Source organism: Mastomys coucha, unplaced genomic scaffold (genome assembly GCF_008632895.1).
Source record: "Mastomys coucha isolate ucsf_1 unplaced genomic scaffold, UCSF_Mcou_1 pScaffold7, whole genome shotgun sequence".
NCBI lineage: Eukaryota > Metazoa > Chordata > Mammalia > Rodentia > Muridae > Mastomys > Mastomys coucha.
This window is the reverse complement of record NW_022196913.1, coordinates 1,278,351-1,297,358: the sequence shown is the minus strand read 5'-3', so window position 1 is coordinate 1,297,358 and position 19,008 is coordinate 1,278,351. Positions and strand designations below refer to the sequence as shown.

Sequence of the window (19,008 nt, the reverse complement as noted above, 5' to 3'; positions counted from 1 at the left end):
CTTGGATACCTGGTTTAAGGTGTGTGTGTGTGTGTGTGTGTGTGTGTGTGTGTGTGTGTAGGTATTATTTAAAACTGATCTCTGTCAGCTGGGGAGACAGCTCAGTTGGAAAACTGCTTGCTGCACAAGCATGAAGACTTCTGTTCAAGTTCTCTAGAACCCAATTTAAAAAGAAAAAAGAAAAAGCAGTAACATGTCTAATCACAGTACTGGGGAGGAAAACACATGAGAATCTCTGGAGTTGCTGCCCAGCCAGTCTAGCTGAGTCAACGAGCAGTAGGTTCAGTGAGATAACCTGTCTCTTAAAATAAGGTTGAGACTCATTGAGGAAGATGCCTGATATTGACGCCTGGCCTCTATCTACACATATGGACAGGTGCCTGTACATTGAACATGTATACATGATCTCTCCAAATAAGAATATCATCCATTGTGATGTGCTTCTGTGGTACCACAGGGAAAAGATGCTTCACCATCTTAATTGTCATACTCTTGATCTCTTTAGACTCCACCATGGCCTCCAGTTACTCTGTGTAGGGTTGCCCTTAGGGGAAGTAAAGCTTATCTCCAGAGCCTCCTTCTTAGATCTGCTCTATTTCCCCTTCTCAGTATCCTACTGACTGCTCTTTCCTGATAACTATATTATGGCACTACCTCTCAGATAGTAGTCTATATCACATGTCCCTGAGAAAGAGTCATTTCAGTTTATACAGTCTGGTCGGATGTTCTCTTTAACTCTGTTTCTATGTCACTGTTCACTCCCTGCTATTTTCCCTTTTTCTCTAGTTTACCCTCATACTTTGCAAGTCGTGATCTGCTGACATGCCTTTGTATCCATCCACATACATTCTCCAGGAAACATCCCATAGTCCTGTGATTTTTCAACTACCTGACAAGGATGTGCCAGTAAATATTTAACTGTAGACTTTCTGAGAGAACAAAAGCTCCAGCTTGTGTATTTGCTAATTCATGGGTATAAAATCTTTCTCCATGGACCATCTCAAGTCATCGGTGTATCGTTTCAATGATTAGTCTTGATCATTTTGATCATCAACTTATCGGGCTATAGAATCACCCAGGAGACACACCTCTAGACACCCAAACTGAGCATTAGCTCTCTCTCCTTCTGTACTGATACAGTGTGACCAGCTACCTCACGTCCTCACCACCATACCTTCCTCATCATGATGGACTTGAGTTCTCTCAACTGTGATCCAGTGGAAGGATCTATTCTTAAGCTGTTTTTCTCAGGTATTTTGTAACAGCAATGAGAAAAATAGCCAACACAGTTAAAACTGATCAGTGAGAAAAGGACAAATTGATGAAGATGAGGAAGAGGAGAGGGAAGGAGAGGAAGAAGTGGAAGGCAGGGGAAAAGTGTCCCACATATGTAGTTCATTGACTCCTATATTTGAGAACATTTGTTCACAGCATAGAGTCATCTATACTGTTTTAGGTACATAAAAAACATTGTTCTCTGAAGCCAATTGAATCAATATAAATAAAAGTGGATTACTGGGTCCAGGCAAATGGCTCAGTGTTTAAGAGGATTTGCTGTGCAAACATGAAGACATGGGTTTTCCTTTATCAAGAACCACACATTTGTCCATCCTGCCCCCAAAGAGCAAACAGTTCACCCCAGCTCACCTACTTAGTCTCCCTTTCAGGTGAAAATACCACAAAATAAATACAAGAACCCTCTAAAGTCCGTAAGTTGGGATGGGACCCAGTTGATCCATTTTGGCCACTGTATACTTTGGGGCAGTATGTTCAATGTTGGCTGCTCAGTGGAGTCCCTTGGGAGATTTAAATACTGATCTCTGGATTCCATCCACGGAGATACAGTCTGATCTGGGTGCAGTATAGGCACAGGAAGTCTTCATAGCTTCTTAGATCGTCCATATGAGGTAGAGATGGATGGAATCCTGGGACTCCCTCAAGCCTCTCTGCTAGCTTAGCCGACTTGACAGTTTCCAGGCCAGTAAGAGCCTTGTCTCAAATCCAAAGTAGTTAGCAAGATGGTTCACTGGTTAAGTGTGAACTGCCCTTGCTGCAGGCCATAGCTCACTTCCCAGCATCCACATAGGGCGGCTAATGCATACCTCCAGATTTAAGTATCCAGTGCCCTCTTTTGACCTCCTCAGACACCTCTATACACAAATACATACATGATCTCTTTTGCATGCATGCTCGTGCATGCACACACATACATACATACACACACTCATAGATGTATTTTATTTTCCACTTAAATCTAATCATTAACAAGAAGAGGAAAATGACCTTTCATGCCTTCTGTGAACCACAGAATTTGAGTCCCCAAGAATCCATGATCTTTTTCTCCAGAAAGGCGTATATTTATAGAAGGAACAAAAGTGTTCTTGGATGAGGGGGATGGATAATAATACATGTGAATCCGCTGATCTGTCTGAACAGTTCTTGGCTGTCTGCTTTCAGTGGTAATAAATATCCACTGAGAGCTGTCTGCTGTATGTGTTTTGGGTAGTGTCTCACACTTCCCTGCATGAATACATTCAAAATATAAGCACCACACACACGAGTACAGAGATGTTGTTGTATTCTGGATCCCTAAGTTATGCAGCTTAGCAGCTGGGATAATGTAATGGTTTGCAAAATAATAGACTGGCAATATGTCAACCTGGAATAACACATCGGATAATGAGTGTTGTGGGTGCCACGAGGTTTAATTTATGCTGTGTTAAAAATACCACTCCAGAAATATCACACCATCTCAGTGTTTCCAAGAAAGAAAGAGAGAGAGAAAAAAGACCTTTTAACCTAAAATATTCACATAGTGGTAGGAAAAGAGAGTGCTTGTTTCATCCCCTCCCTTGCAATAAAACCATCAAATTTCTACCACTCTCTGAAAGGCATTTAGTTTAAACCTGGCTAGTTGCTCCCACTATGTTCCACTTAGAGGTGCCTGGTGTGCTCTTAGAGGCCTGAATACCTAAGGAAGAACATCCATTTCCTTGGCTTGTGTAAACATGTGAGAGTTAACATGTTTTCTACCAGCAACAATAGGACTTCCAGGAAGTCCGCTTGGGAATCAAGGCTGATCCTATTTATGTTTTGCTTCTGATTCTCTCCCAAAGTCCTCTCATTGAGGGATGTTAATGATAGAACTCCCAGATTTCATTCATTTTCATAGCCATTGAGTAATTTATTACAATGTTTTATTATGTCCTATTTATTTATTTAATCCCCAGCACAAAAACAAAAGCAAAACATGGGTTCTTTCCGAGGATGGAACTCAGGTCTTTGTGCTTGCGAGATAAGTATTTTGCCAAATGGAGCTTTCTCCCCTGTCTCAATTTTATGTTGTACAGCAGCCTGAGTTAGATTAGGCCAGTGACTTCCAATTTTACGAAGAGCAGGGTGGTTTCTTGGATCGGTGTTAGGCATGGCTTATTGCCTTGACTGATTTCACCTAGAGGCCTCATACTGATGCTAAATGATAATCTGAGGTCAGCTATTTCTAATATTCCTGTTATGAATATTACAGGTTCCTTGTTCTCAAGGAGCATCTCATCCCATAGAAATGACAGCCTGGATGCAGGTGATCTGTGTCCCTGCAGGAGAAGTGAAGTACACTATGGTGTCATGTAGGAAGTGTGCTCTTGTCTACTTGGGCTGGAGATGTGTCACCTGGAAAGACATGAAGCAAAAGGGTGGGACCAGAAAGTCAGGGGCTGGAAAAAGAGGAAGCAAGTGCCAGATTAGTGAAAGAATTTTCAAAGGCTCTGAAGCAGCAGAGATGATGGTGCTGCTTTGAAAGTGGTAGGGATGTGTTTTATATGTGGTTGGAGTATAGTCTAAATGGGGTAAGGTAAGGAAGAAATGAGCATGGGTACCTTAGCAGGGTCCTGGTTACAACCTGCCATTGGTACTTGGCCTGAGGCACAGAACAACAGAAATTCTTTATGTATACAAGAGATATAATTGCCCTCAATCTAATTGAAATGACTACAGAAGAAGGTATGAATGGATCAAACCGGTGCCAGACTAGCTACCTTGAGAAGCCTGTATGCAGGTATAAGATGATAGTAGTCTTAATCTGGAAGTTAGGAGGAGCTGCAAGATGAGGGAGAGATAGCATAACCAGAATTGGGAGCACATGTGGTAGTTGTTCAAGGAAGACAGAGGAGATGGCAAGAAGAGGAGAATCCCTAGGTTCTAGTTTGGGCACAGACACATGCCCCATATCAACATATCTGTCAATTACAGATACTCCATAAGATCATGAGGGAGCTTACCATTTTCCTAAAGATAGTGACACTATTGCTATCATAAGGTCACAGTGTGTTGGATTATCCTATTCATTTGATCCTCCTGCCAACAACCTAGCACACTGTCAGTCATACCAAAGTCTAGCACATGACACTCGAATGTGACTATGAATGGCTACACTACCAGACTAGTGTTACCCTTAGACTGGAATCATTCTAGTGATTAAAATTCCATTAACAGGTGGGAGAATGATGTCTCATGGTATGCTAACAGCATGTCTCATGTTTATCTCTTTCTCCCATGACACTATATTTCATTATGTTTGCTTTAATATTGCATATTTCATTTGTTATGACTTTAGGAGTAAAAGGCTGTGGTGTGCATGCTTGTGTGTACCATATAGTTTAGGCATACAGGAGGCTATGTTGTCTAGATTTGGGTGCATACACTCTATGATGTTGATATAGTATTAAGAGGACCTGCTTATGCATTTCTAAAAGCATGTGTCCATATTTACTGATGCTAGATTATACTCAGGTCATGCTGGGGTAGGGAGCAGGCTTGTGGTGTGTGTTTGTGTGGGAGGATACTGAATTTCACTTTGGACACATTAGATTCAAAATGGGAAGATCATCAAGAGAACAGAGGTGGCCAGTGCATTCTGGGTTTGTGGATATAGGTGTTAGAGAGTAAGCCAATAGGGGATCAAGCATTGTGTCCCCTACTGGAAAAATCAGAGCACAAAATCTGACACACTACAACTTGAGATGTCTATACATGAAGAGTTCAAAGGTCTCAAAGATCAAATCTCAGGGTGGGGAAGGCATAGACATTGCTTAGCTTCTGTCACAAAAGCAGAGAACTGAGACAGAGGCAGCCATCTTGCCGAATGGCATTCTGCAAAGTTCTACCCTCAATTTGAAATCACAAACCCAGACCACCTGAGGCACACCGCATGAGAGGTCTGCTCACATCATTTTTCCTTAGGCATAAACCAAGCACTCTTAGAAGGGAGAGAGCATAGAGGGGTCCCTGAGCTCAAGAAGGCTGAGTGATCTGACACCTATGTGCACAGAACCAGGAGCACCTTCCAGGAGCACCTTGTTTTCCATGGATGACACATAAAGTTGGGAGGCCAAGGGAAGTCATCACCAGAAAAAAGCAAAGCAAAGCAAAGCCAAGCCAAGCCAAGCAAAGCTTGCTCTGGCTTTCTCGGGAGCTCTCTTGGCAATAGTGAGGTGTAACTAACCGTGTCCGATGGCATTGGTCATTAGAAATACAAGTTAAGGGGCTGAGGACATGGTGCAGTTGGTGAATGGTTTCCACTTGAGCACAAGCATCTGAGTTTAGACCCCAGCATGTGAGTAAGCGCTGAATGTCGCAGTACAGGGTTGTAGACCCAGCGCTGGGGTGGACTGCAGGGAAGGCTGCAGAGACAGAATCAGGAGGATCCCTAAGGCTTGCTGGCTAGTCAGTCTAGATGAATTACTGGAAGTCAGGTTCAGTAGGAGACCATGTCTCAAAAATAAAGTCAAGAGTGATTGAGGAATACATCCAATTTCTGGTTCACACATGCATGCACACACATGCATGCAGGCACACACACACATACGTATACATATGCACTCATATAAGCACATGCATGTACACACACATACACACATGCACACACACACAATCTGAGGCACTTTGTCAAGTCACAAATTACTAGTGAAACTACTAGTCCTTGGGACAATTTCAAAATCCTGCTCTGTCCACCCCTCCTCGCTACTCTTTGTCACACCAAGACTGTCTTCAATACTTATCTATGTCTTAATCTTACACATAGTTCATTGACTTACCACAACTGTTTTATTTTAGTCTTGCACGATCAGTCTCACTCAGTATGCCAAACACATGTGTTCCCTCTACCTTTCCCCATTATGTTTGGCTCACTGATATGCTCATGGTATTTTGTGAAAAAAGTATAGGCAAAGGTCCTGAGACAGTAAAGCGCTCGCTGTCCAAGCACAAGGGTCTGAGTTTGATCCTCAGAATACACACACACACACACACACACACACACACACACACACACACTTATAATCCCAATGCTGGAGATGTGAGTAACTCTGACACCATCCTAATGGGTAAGCTCTAAGCAGCAGTGGCAGAGACTGTCTCAAACAAATCAAAATCACACAAACCAAAACCAGGGAGCTGGCACACAAGGAATGACATTTGAGCTTGTTCTCTGGCCTCCATGTGTAGACACACAAAGAGAGGCATGTACACACGTGTGTATTATAATTGCTCTGAAATCATGTTCTTGGTCTACATGCCTCACATTTAAGTGTGTTTTTTATGTGTGGTCCTGGCAACAAGCTGATGACAATTCTGTTCAGAGCCAGGTACCACAACACAGGGCCACCAGAGAGCAGAGGTCACAAGGCATTGTGTAATGGCAAGGACAGGCACCATTCAGTTTCAAGACTGAAGTTTTATCCTGTTGTGGGCCGATGGTCTGAACAGAAGATAGTGACTTCTGCCCCGGCTTCCCTGTTTCTGCCCCATGAGGGGAGAAGGCCCCATGCTCCATGTTTCATTAGCTACTCAGGATGGTAAAGAGACCATAGGCCTGGAGGGCCTGGAGTAAAGGCCTTCTGGAACATTGAAGCCTGTAAACCTGCCCAGACAAAGGTGGTCCAGACGTCAGGCTCGCTCTACTGTTACAGGGCTGGATGCTGGAGTCCCAGGGAAGAAAGGGCAGCCTTCATGGTCAGAAGCTATTTATCACCCAAATGCCCTCCTTTTATAAAAATATATGACGGCCATCCTGAGACGCGTCATGGAAGCACTGCAGTGTTAAACACCCAATTGGACCTGTCAGGCTACCATATATTTCAATTAGCTTCTGCTCTATTGTCCTGGGGGTGGGGGTGGGGGGAAGTAGCAGGTCCATCTGGAATGCCTAAACTCCACGGAAGTACAGGCTGCTTTGAAGGGTCCAAAGCTCTTAGACCCATCTCTTAAGGCCATGAACCATGGCCTATGCTCAAGGGCAGAAATAAGCTACATATGATTCAAATATAATACCGTACTTATAAATACACATGTCAACAGACAGATGATAGGTAAGATTTGGATTGCTGTATTGTTGATTTGCCTTAAAATGGATAACAGTAAAAGACCAAGTGCTAAAGTGTACACATCTCTATTTATGCAAATCTATATTTAAATATTAAGAACCAGTCTAGAGATTTGAATGATACAGAGAGAGGTTACAAGGTAGCTAGATTTTCTGTTTGTTTCTTTAAGAAGCAGCATTAATATTCTTCTTTATATTGCCATGTTGCCCAGCCCTGAAAGGCATGCTTTTTACATTTGAGTAGTAGGGAACAAATACCTCAATTAATAAAACATATCACACACAATTAGTGATCACAGAGGCAAGGGGTTTCGCCAGAACTGAAAATCACGTTCCTTGTGCACTTGAGCTGGGAATTCTGGCTTCACCTGTGATCCTAGCACTTGAGAGGTAGATACAGGAGGATTGCTGGATTGTTGGAGGGAAGCTTGGATGGTTCAGTGAGTTCCACAGAGTGAGACCATGTTTCAAAGCAGAGAAACAGACAAACAAAAGAAGCGACCTATAAACGTGTCCGCTCTTTTATTCCTGTGCCTGTGCTCCAAAGCTGCAAAAGTAAGCACACAGTAGGTGCCGCACACAGTAGGCACTTACTATCCATTAGGTGAGGTAAATAGTACTGAGCACAGGACTGTGTCTCAAAGTGAACTGAAGACTTACCTACACACAACCAGAATGGGTAATGTTCTTTGAAAAAAAGTTCAAATAGAAAAAAATTATAACTATTAGAGCCAACAACTCAATTCTGCCTGTATATTCTAGATAGTCCCCATATGTTGAAACCTTTAATTAGGTTTTCTTTAAATTAAAAGGCCCTTAACTAGTAAGTAGACCAGCCAGAACAAGCCATTTGAATTAAGGTTTGTTCCTGTCCCAGAGCTGGGTCGTGTTACTCATCGGTCTCACTCTTGGGCTGGCTTTGGCCTGTGCTTGATCTAACACGTGTATGTAGACACCCAGCTCATGGAAGAGCTCCTGGGGATTCCGACAGGGAATCTGGGGGCTCCTAACCCACACAGAATAAACCCTGGAGATGTAAGCAGAACCCCATGCCTTGAGCAGACCTCCTCTGGACATCTAGCCCACTTTGCATAACAAAAGCCACCCTCAAAGGGCTATTCCTTACTACAGAAAAAGACAAATCATTATTTTATAGGCTCTCCTCTGCCAGGCTACCATGCAGGGCATAAGCTTCCAGGAAATTAAGTCACTTCTGCCGAAATCGGAAGTACTATGAAAAAAACAGAGCCCAAAGGAGAGCAGTATCTTTGAAAGAAAAACAACAAAAATGAATAAGGATGAGCAGGATCTTTTAAATAACTGGCTTGGTAACAGACACCAGCAAGGCTCTCAAGCCCCTTCAAGCCACCTTTGCCTTCTTTTTCACCCAGTAAAAGAAACTGTGGAGCTATTTCATTGAGCACAGGCGCAGTTGGCTCCAAGACCTGACACACTTCTTAACAAGCTCCACGGGGACAGACAGCTCTACCTTTCTATTTCATCTTTCCTCTGGCATCTACAACTGACAGACATTTCCATTTCAGAATTCTCAGCCTTATTTGTTCAGGGAGAGAGAGAGAGAGAGAGAGAGAGAGAGAGAGAGAGAGAGAGAGAGAGAGAGAGAGAGAGAGAGAGATCACCATATAGAAAATAGAACCCTATCTGCAGCCCCAGAAAACTCCCCTATTGCTCAGGAAAAACATCAGTAGCAACATCAGTAGCAGTCGTAATTCCATAATTCCGAGCACAATGAAATCAACATCTCCAGTCTGCAGCAACTGCTCAATGAAAACAAACAGCCGGCTACAGCCACGTAGCTTACCCTCTCCACGCTGCGCCTTCTCAGAGATCCATAAGGTATTTTCAGAAGTCTCTGAGATCTGTTTGGAGTCACTGCAGTCTGAACTACCATGGTGTGGAGCTGGGAGTGAGTGTGTGTGTGTGTGTTGCTAGTAGCAAAGAGAGATGAGCTAGCGTCCTTCTCAGAGCTAAACTGTGGTCTTCTGGAGAGGTTTCCCAAATACCGAAAAGCTGAAAGCGTTTTAGCCCAGTGAATCAAGATGTGGTTGGTCAGGAGGTGGGGGGTGGGGAGAAAGGAAAACAAGCCAAGTTCTCCAACTTCAGCTGTGTGAAGCAGCGCCTTCAGCGTCCTTCTGGCTGTCCCTGCAGCTCTGGCTCAGGTGACCTGCTGCCTCAGGAGTAGGTACGTGGTGCTTGTGAGGGAGTGATCCAGAAATGTCAACTTGGCTTCTCCGGGCCGCGGATGGCAACCAGGTCAGTTGTCTCATCAAGGCAGTATCGGACGCATTATTCACTCCACCACGTGATGCCCAAGCCCCTGGGCTGTACAGTAGATCACATGCTTACCTTAAAAGGACTAAATGGAATCTCCCCCAACATCTGCAACAGAGATTAATTCAAAATCCTGCATTCTGATTTCATTCTCTTCCAAACATTAAAAAATATTTGAAGACTAGGAACAATACACAGGAGGGTTGAGGGTCTCTTTGGATTCATAAATCACCTCTATGAAACTGAACATCAGACATGAATATGTTTTTCCCACCAGTGCCTCCAACAGAAAATAAATGTATGCATCAAATTAATTATATGAAAGCAGTCCACAGGAAGAGAAGGTGGGGGCTGTGGTGGGAGAAAGAAAACTATCTTTACTGTCTTTGTATCCACGGGTCAGATGAATCAGACCAAAGTTGTTATGTGTGCCAGCACCTCGTGCAAATGTGCTTAGACTATTTTTTTGTTGTTGTTTAAAACTTTTATATTATTTATTTATTTATTTATTTATTTATTTATTTATTTATTTTGTGTGCCTGTGTGCATGGGGGTGTTGGCTTGGGGGACTCCCCAGTAGTGGTGTGGTCAGAGGACAATACTCAGGAATCAGTTTTCTCCTCCTTCTAGTGGTCAGTCCTGGGGGCCAAACACAAATCTTCAGGCTTGGTGGCAAGTACCCTTACCTGCTGAGACATCTCATTTGCCCTAGGACATTCGTTTTGATGCCTGCCAGTGAGCAGGACTAAGTCACATATGATTTCACAAAGCTTTGAAAAGACACAGGCTCAGCTTCATCTACATCTGCCAAATTCATCCACATCTGCTGATTCTTTTCTGATTAAGGTGTCATTTCAACAGGTGGTTCAGGTAGGCTATAGTTTTAGCCTTCTGTGGCATTTGTAATGGCTACATCACCAGTTAACCCCCATCAATTCACCTCCTCAAATCAGCTCACTTCCATGGCAGAAAAAAAAATCACAAGTAATGGATTGTTTTCTTCTCTTGAGGAAGAGGAAAAAATTCTACACACACACACACACACACACATACACACACACACACACACACACACACACACACACACACACACACACACACGCACATGTCTGTCCTAGTTTTCATGAAACTCCGGTCACTTCCTCTGAGGGGATTCCAGGCTTAGCCTGGTGTTGCTCACATGCTGGGAACTAGCTTTTCTTTATTCTCCACAAACCGGAGCTCAGTTTATTTAGAGTGATGGAAAAGAAAGTTTTGTTTATTCAGACAAACCTAATAGGAAATGGAGGTGGGCGTGAAGGGAAGAGAGGTTTTATGCTGCTAAGGAATGAATCAGAGCAGAGAGACTTGGAGGACTGGGCCACTGGGATGCTATGGTGCTGGGCTGGAATGGTGGGCAGGGTCCTCCCACGCAGACACACACTAAGAGGCAGTTAAAGAAAGCAACAGGCCCACGTGGGAAAGTCTGAATGTACAACAATCAGGCTTTGTTCATAATTGGTTCCATGTGTGCAGTTGGAGCGAGCAGAGGGTGAGCGAGAGGGGAGAGGCTGGAGGAGAAGGAGCCCCTTGGATATCTTTGGAGAGAGGTTTCAGGTTACATGTCATTTGTCCCCCTCTCCTTTTCCTGCCTACGCTGCCCAGTTTCAAAGTAGACAGGAGCAGAGACTACATCTATACAGACACTCAGACATTCACTGCAGTCTGTAGGGTGTCTTGCTTTTCCAAAATCACATTGGAAGGTGTCACAGCTTTGAACGAAGGATGGATGCAAACACTTATCTGTCCAGAGCTACAGGGTTGTGTCCTTCCAGCTTGTTCTGAGAGAACACAGTACATGATTGCCTCTCCTGTGACCCCGGCTCCAGCAAAGCCCTTGAGAGCTGAACTTATTTATATTTCAGTAAATGCAACTTCCTGTTTCCCAGGGGTATTAGTGGGGGTTTCTCTGAAAACCTAGAGGCTCTGGTGGTATAGTTCAGACTGTAAGGGACACTTTGATGAACTAAGTGCAAATAAAACAGAAGCACATGTGTTCAATTACGGTTAAATACGTATAGAAGAGAATGTTAATGGAAATCAAAATAACCCTGGGCCAGACTCCCCACACATTGAGGCCCAGAACATTCCACTCCTTCCCCAATGTGGTGAGGGCACAGTTATGCTTTCTGTAAGTAGAAAAGTCTCCTCCCACTAATGAAGCCCTCCCCAGTCCCTGGAGAGTAAGTGGCCAGCTCTTCCTTATGACCTCAAGGTTCTGAGGAGTCAGCTTGCCTAGAAGCATCTAATAGTCTGTCCATAGAATTCTGAGACCCTGCATTTCAGGTTCCCTATTGAATCTACAGCAGTATTATTGGTTACTTATTTTCATTATTAGAACACAAGTATATTTCCCAGGAGGAGAGAGCCACTCATACTGATATGACCACTTGACGTTGGGGGGTGGGGGAGGAGATAGGATGGATGCTTAGTTACTAGACAATGGGCCGGGAGGTTTCCAAAGCTACCTCAGTGAACCAAATGGCTTCCATTGTTTGTGTTTGCCTTCCTATCTGAGCATGGTGAGCAGAGTACACAGATGGGCGTGTCAGAACTCACCTGTACACCCAAGTAACTTCGTGTAACTATGGGGTCCAACTTGGTCTATTTCATGGTCACCCATCACGGGGCATGTTGTCAGCTTGCAGCAGTTTCAGAGTCTCCTAATGGCCTTACAGAAGCTGCATGCTTAGCAGACTGGCGACAGGAGCAGTTTCAAGGATCCCCGATAGGCTTACAGGAGATGGTGAGATGGGTTGCTTACAGGATTGGTGAGATGGGGTTTCAAAGTCTCTGGATATGCTGCTGGCAGGCGTGACTCCAGGTCACAGACAGCCCAAAAGAGCTGGGATGGGGCAGTGAGACCCTGCGTCAGGGACTCAAAGAGGGGTTGAGTAAGAGGTGCTCAGAGACAGGTCACCTATGGTAGGCCAGGGCCTTGTAGATGCCAAGACAGGTTATAGGTAAGGCACTGATGATGCTGAGGGGAGGGACAAAGACGAGTGACAGCCTCCAGTTTTTCACTGTCCTCTGCCACCCAAGTGACAGGGAGATGATAAAGAGTCACACAGTAGGGACAAGGACAGAATGGGAAAGGCTCTGTGAATCAGTAGGTTCAGGATCAATGTTAACGATGGACCAAAAGAGTTGACTGAGAAGTGAGGGAGGCTGAGCAAATATGGGGTGAAGAGGAAGGATCTGGAATAGATTTACTTATCTTGGAGACACAACAACCCTAGGTCACGCACATAGAGGCACATGGTGTCGAGAGGGCCCTGGACAGCTAGGGAAGATGCCACAGGCTAGGTGTCAGTGAGTGGCATGGGGCTGGAGTACTGGGAGAGGCATCCTCGGCCCTTCAGCCTCTCACACTGCTGCATTTAATGCTCATGCTAATGGAGGGTTTGCTTGTTTACTTGGAACATTTCCTTCCAGTCTGGAGGAGAACATTTGCATGAAAGTCTGGGCTGAAGCCCTTGAGGAATGAAGTGAACTGCATTGTAAGAAAATCAATGTTCTTCATGTGCCAAAGTGAGGTGCATCAAGTCAAAGCTGTATTATAGGTCATTGACAGCAGGGCGTGAAAGATGGGATGGGGTGATGGCTTATGGGACAGAAAGCAGTTTATGATACCAGTGTTGGTGGAAAGAGACAGGGGGAAGGGAAGAGCCTATCTGGTGTATGTGTGTGCCTATGTGTGAATGTCTCTGTACATGTGTGTATACACACACACACACACACACACGTATATATATGCATATATATAAAATCAGAGAGTACATATGTATTTGTGTTTATTTATAAGTATGAATTGTGTTGGCATGTATGTATATGTTTGAGTAAGCACATATGTCTGTACATAAGTATGTGTTTTGTATGTGCTTATATTTGTATATGTATGCATTCATATTTGTCTGTATGTTTGTGTGTGTGCTTGTCACATACTCTACATATTCACAATTGCATACAGAGCATCTCTGATCAGAGCAATGAGCATACTGGTACATGTTACAAGCTACACCCAGTGCAAATGATACACTGATGGACCCCTGGGCCTGGCCACATAAATGCAGACTACTCCGTGGCCGCTCTCATCCCCAAGGGGAGCCTGATGCTTATCCAGATGTTGCCAGGTGTGAGAATGACCAGTGGTGAGGCTAAATCCTTTCTCTCCCTGCAAGTCCACACATGTGCACTCTCACTCAGAACTGTACGTGGCTCTCAGTGAACTCATCTCTTCTACTCTGTTCATCTGACAGAACCCTGGGAGGGCAGGTCATCAGGCAGGGTGGTTTCCTGTGGGAAGAAGGGGCTGGAGTGCACACTGCAGGAGCAGTGGAAGCTTTAGAGGTTGAGGGCATACTGAGAAGAAAACCAAAGCACCTTGAGTTGACCAAGGTGCTGCAGAGGTGAGCTAGAGGCCCTTTGGGGTGAGAATTTCACCGTCAGGTGGAATATGGGATCCCTCGTGTGCTTGGGTTTCTTACTATATTACAAGAGTCAAGTTAAGGGGGAAATTTTTACTTTGGCTCATGAAGGGAATCCAGTCCATCACAGTGGAAAAGCATGATGCTGGTGGCTCCCAGCAGATCAGAAATTAGGAAGTAGAGACCGATCAGGAAGTGGGGCCTGGTGATAATCCTCAAGTGCACTTTCTCCAGCTAAGCCCCACATCTTAAAGGTTCAATTGCCTTCCAAGATCCACCCCTAGCAGGGGAGCAAGTGCTCTAAAGCAAGAGCCTGTGAGGGCTATTTCTCACCCAAGCCCTAACAATTTCATTGCTGTTCACCAAAGAGAAACATCCTAACCGTGGTGATGATGATGAAGTTGGGATTAAACACTGGACAGTTCCAAAGAATCAGTGGCAGCCAGGTCCTAACTAAGCAGGCAATGCTACTGCACTGGTTTTCCTTGTAGTTGCCCCATTTCTGGCCGGCCTGGAGGGCTAAGGGAGATGTGCCACTGTGGGATGAGAGGGAAGGGGCACAAACATGTCCCACTTCTACCCACCACTATCGTTCAAACTACTCTGAGTTGGGGTGGAGAAACTGTAGCTGGGGGAGAAGCTTAGATTTTAATTGTTGCCATGTGGAAACGAGGAAGTGATCAAAGGACAGATTCACATGGGAGAAACAATTTTTTAACAGGTCTAAGGAGTTCCTAGAGTCTGAAGGGGAGTCCTGGGAGAGACGTCTCCAGTTCCTCCAGTACCCCAACCTCATTCTTGTTCCTTCCAAACTTAGCCAATGGCCCCTGCCTTGTCTTATCAGTACACACTGCCTAGCAGACATAGACTATTAGGAAGAATTCCATAAGTGAGGTCAAAGGTTAAAGTGTTCCCAAACAGGACCAAGACGTCAAGCAACACTTCTGTCACCAGACCTCACCTGCCTGGGACTGTGGCAAGTTCCCTGGGTCTCTGTGAGGCACTGAGTTTCTCTTGGTTTTAATTGAGGCTTATTCTTACATACCACACAATCAAAGCATCTGTCTTTGAACTGAGCTTATCCCCCTGTGTCATGTGGAAGATGCAGCAGGAAGCATTGTAGTTGCTTTGGGTAGAGGGAGAAAACTTCCTTCCTTGGTCCCATCCCCCTTCACCTTCTCTTTCTCCTTCCCCTCCATTCTCTCTCCTCCTCACCCACCCTTCTGTCTCTTCCGTTACTGCTCAGCTGAAATTGTACATGTCATTCAATACTATTCTTCCTTGAGATATCTGACAGAGAGGATAGAGGATCTGGGGTGGATCTGCCCAGATTGACTCCGATTGTCACTGCTGAGACGGTGTGCTGCTCAAGGCTGAGTCAACTTGCATCTGAGATGACAAGGTCTTGCAAGCTACACCCAACTCTATGATAATGGACTTTGGCCCTGCACAAACCACTCTTATTATCTCTTCTCATTGCTTATATTTCCTCTGTTATCAGTTACCTCACTGACTGTCTGATGGAGTAGCATAGCCCCTTTCGGTGGCACATCCTACTGCAGGGACCATTCTAGATGTTGATACACTTAATTCTCACAATGTCTTATCAAATAGAAACTCATCTTTCCATGGATGAATAGGAAGCAGTGGGGGCAGAGAGAAGTGGGGTCACTTGCCTACAGTCACAGTGTAAGTGACTCCCTAGCCATTATGTCACTGCTGTGTCTCATGTTAAAAAAACCCTAGTCATGTTTTCCTGTGGACCCAGCCACCACAATAGTCTTTGTGGACCTCATTGTCCATCTTCCCGCCTTCCTCATGCTTAATTCCAAGGAATTCATTAAAGGCTGCCCCATTGAGCCACCTATCCAAGTAGTAAAGAAATGTCTTCTTAGCCTTTTGAAAACCCAGTATTTGGTAGGTTTCAGTTCAATGGTGGGAGAAGCAAATTAATTCACCCATAAGGCTCCTGATCCTATCGACTCAAAGACCTCATCCTCCTCCAGGCCACAGGGGAAGATGTAGTATGTGTCACAGGGAAACCTTGAGATAATCAGGTGTCATGGACCTTCCTGAGATCGTTAAAGCAATGGTCAACTGTAGAGGTTGTAGAAAATCTTAATGCCTGTCGTGGTGGAGTCACCAATATTCTCTCTGAGCATGCATGGATCACCAAAAGACTATTGGCCTGCTGGTAGCATGGCTTAAGTTTTCACTCATGAGGTCTTGCTCACAAGCAGGTATGTGTGTGTGTGTGTGTGTGTGTGTGTGTGTGTGTGTGTGTGTGCATGCATGTGTGCACATATGTGCCCTTGCTTATGTGAAGGTATATGAATGTCTATGTTATATGAAAGTGCATATGTGTATATATCAGTGCATGTATGTGACCAGAGGACATCTGTCATTTTTAAGCTGTCATATAGCTTTTATTTTTGATAGTCTCTCCCATTGGCTTGGAAATTGAATCTAGGTTAGGCTGTCTGTTTCCATCTCCTCAGTGCATGGATTACAAGTGCACATCACCAGGCTTGGCTTTGGTTCATGTGAGTTCTTGGGATGGAACACATGTCTCTACGCTTACAAAGCAAACATTTTTATTGACTGAGCTCTTTCTCTAGTCCAGTAGGGGGATTTCATTCTTTTGTATGAAAGCTCTTCACTCCTTGCCTTGATATGTTTGGTCCACATAAGCACCCTACTTGCCCTTGGCTGCTTGAGGCTACTCCAGATGTTCAGAGGCTGTAGCCTGAGCTGATGGCCATTCTGCATGGTGGGAATAGTTTATTGCACGTGCTGTTAAGAGTGATGTCATGTCTTGGTCCCAGGGAATCAATACTTTTGCCAGGATGCCTGTGTGATTAAGCACATAATAAGCTGACCTGTGGGGCCAGCTCTGTGGATGGGCTTCAAGATCATTTTGCAAAACCCTTTTTCATGTTCTGTCAGCTGTAGATGGATTTTGATAACTAGCATCGATCCGCCATGTTTATGAAGTGCACTTTGCACAGGGTAAACTGTGTAATTACACCTGGAATGGCAAAATAAATAATGCCCTTATCTGTGGTATTGACTTCCCAGAATTAGCTGGATATGTATGGTGTACTTCTAAGCAGAGCCAGTACATGTTGACTTTTGATTTTCAATAGGCTTGGCTCTCTCCCATCAGGCATCTGAGATACTTAGCTAAGTGCTGGGTGGCAAATGACCAACTCTTAAACCTGTTTCTCATTTGTATACTTTCAGTTTCGTTTTTTCCAGACAGAGAACTTGGACATACAATTTTCTTATACAGAATGAATCCCTATAGTTGAAGGACCCCTTCCAGCACTGCAAAGGAGAATGGGGCCTTTCCTCGATGGGGTCTGATTCTCCTCTATCGAATGCCCAGGGAACATGGGCACAACTCCCAAAGGCAATTGTTACCCATTCACCATGAGTCTCATGTTTTCCCAATGAGATGGGAGAAAGCAACTTGAATTTGTCAGAATGACTGGCATCTCCTAACCTCATGCTGTGGGAATATGGTTTATCTTGAGTGCACACCCACTAACCCATACATCAAAATGTCAAAGGGCTTCCCAGTACAAATGCATGGCCAGAACGGGTAAAATACCTTCAATGGAGCAATTCTTAGAGGCAAATGATGATGAATAGAGGATTCTGTTACTGTTTCTTTTTTTTTTTTGCCTACCCCACTCTGTTTGCATTTTAAGCTTCTACAACAGAAAGAAAAGTTGTGAAAATTGCTTGAGATACTGAGTCACATGGGGAGAACATGGGTGGTAAGAAATGACACCAAAGAGGGGCATGGCTTGGGGGAGCAGGAAGCACTTGCTATGCAAGCATGAGGATCTGAGTTTGAATCTCCAGAACCCATGAGAAGCAGTGGAGACAGGGGGATCCTCCCATGTTTTCTGAACAGCTAGCCTGGCACACAGAGTAAAAATCAACAAAGAGACCTGTGTGGGCCTGTATATATATATACACACACACACACACACACACACAAACATACACACACACACACGAAATGAGTCTAAGGTCAGATTATCACCTGCAAACTATAGAACAGTGTATTTTGGACCTCTGTGCTTGGTAGTTTTAGCCAACGTGACACAAGCTAGAGTCATTTTGGAAAGGGGAAACCTCAACTGAGACATTGCCTCAACCAGACTAGCTTGTGAACAACCCTGTTGGGGTATTTTCTTGATTGATGAATGATGTGAAAAGCCCAGCTCACAGTGGGTGGAGCCACTTCTGGGCAGGTAGTAACGAGCTGTGTAAGAAATTATGTTGAGCAAGCCTCAAGGAGCAAGCTTCTAAGCAGTATTCCTGTGCACCTCTGTTTCAGTTCCTGCCTTGGCTTCTCTCAGTGGGCAAGCTGTTAGAGAAAATAACCCTTCTGCCCCCTCATTCTATGAGCAAAGGGAAGCCATTACAATTTATACTTTTAGCAAGGAAGCAACACGTGTTCTGAGGAGCTGATTGACAAAGAGTGAATGGTAGAATGAAGGTCAATTGGACAATCACAGGCTATTGCAGTAGTCCAAATGGGGAAAGGTAAAGTCTAGAACCTGGATATTACTCACCTGTAATTCTATCTGAGAATACTAGAGGAAGAATGTTATTATCTGTTATGATGGATGCATAGGAGGAGGGGGATTCTGACAAGATGATGTTATCTGTTATGACAGATGCATGGGAGGAGGGGATTCTGACAAGATGATGTTGAATGGCTCTGGACATGCAGAGTTTCTGGTGCTTGGATGTTTTGAGATGAGATTTAAGAGAGGAGTCAAACCGGGAAAAGGAAGCTCTGGTTTTCAACATCACTTGAGCAACCATTAAACAAGTTTTTTTTTTTTTTTTTTT

General features: G+C 44.3%; 1 protein-coding gene across 3 annotated transcripts in view; it reads right to left on the bottom strand.

Annotated features, from left to right (window-relative positions):
- The window catches only part of Frmd4a (FERM domain containing 4A), a 480,303-nt gene that overhangs the window by 314,301 nt on the left and 146,994 nt on the right, over positions 1 to 19,008 (bottom strand). The window contains exon 1 of one of the 3 annotated variants that reach the window (XM_031359490.1): positions 9,201 to 9,373. The exons of 1 other annotated variant lie outside the window; for it this stretch is intronic. In XM_031359490.1, the coding sequence (XP_031215350.1) occupies positions 9,201 to 9,290 (90 nt within the window). In that variant the 5' untranslated portion in view covers positions 9,291 to 9,373. Of the gene's footprint in view, positions 1 to 9,200; positions 9,374 to 19,008 lie in introns of those variants that run through there. One more of the 3 variants, XM_031359489.1, reaches the window with a different exon arrangement.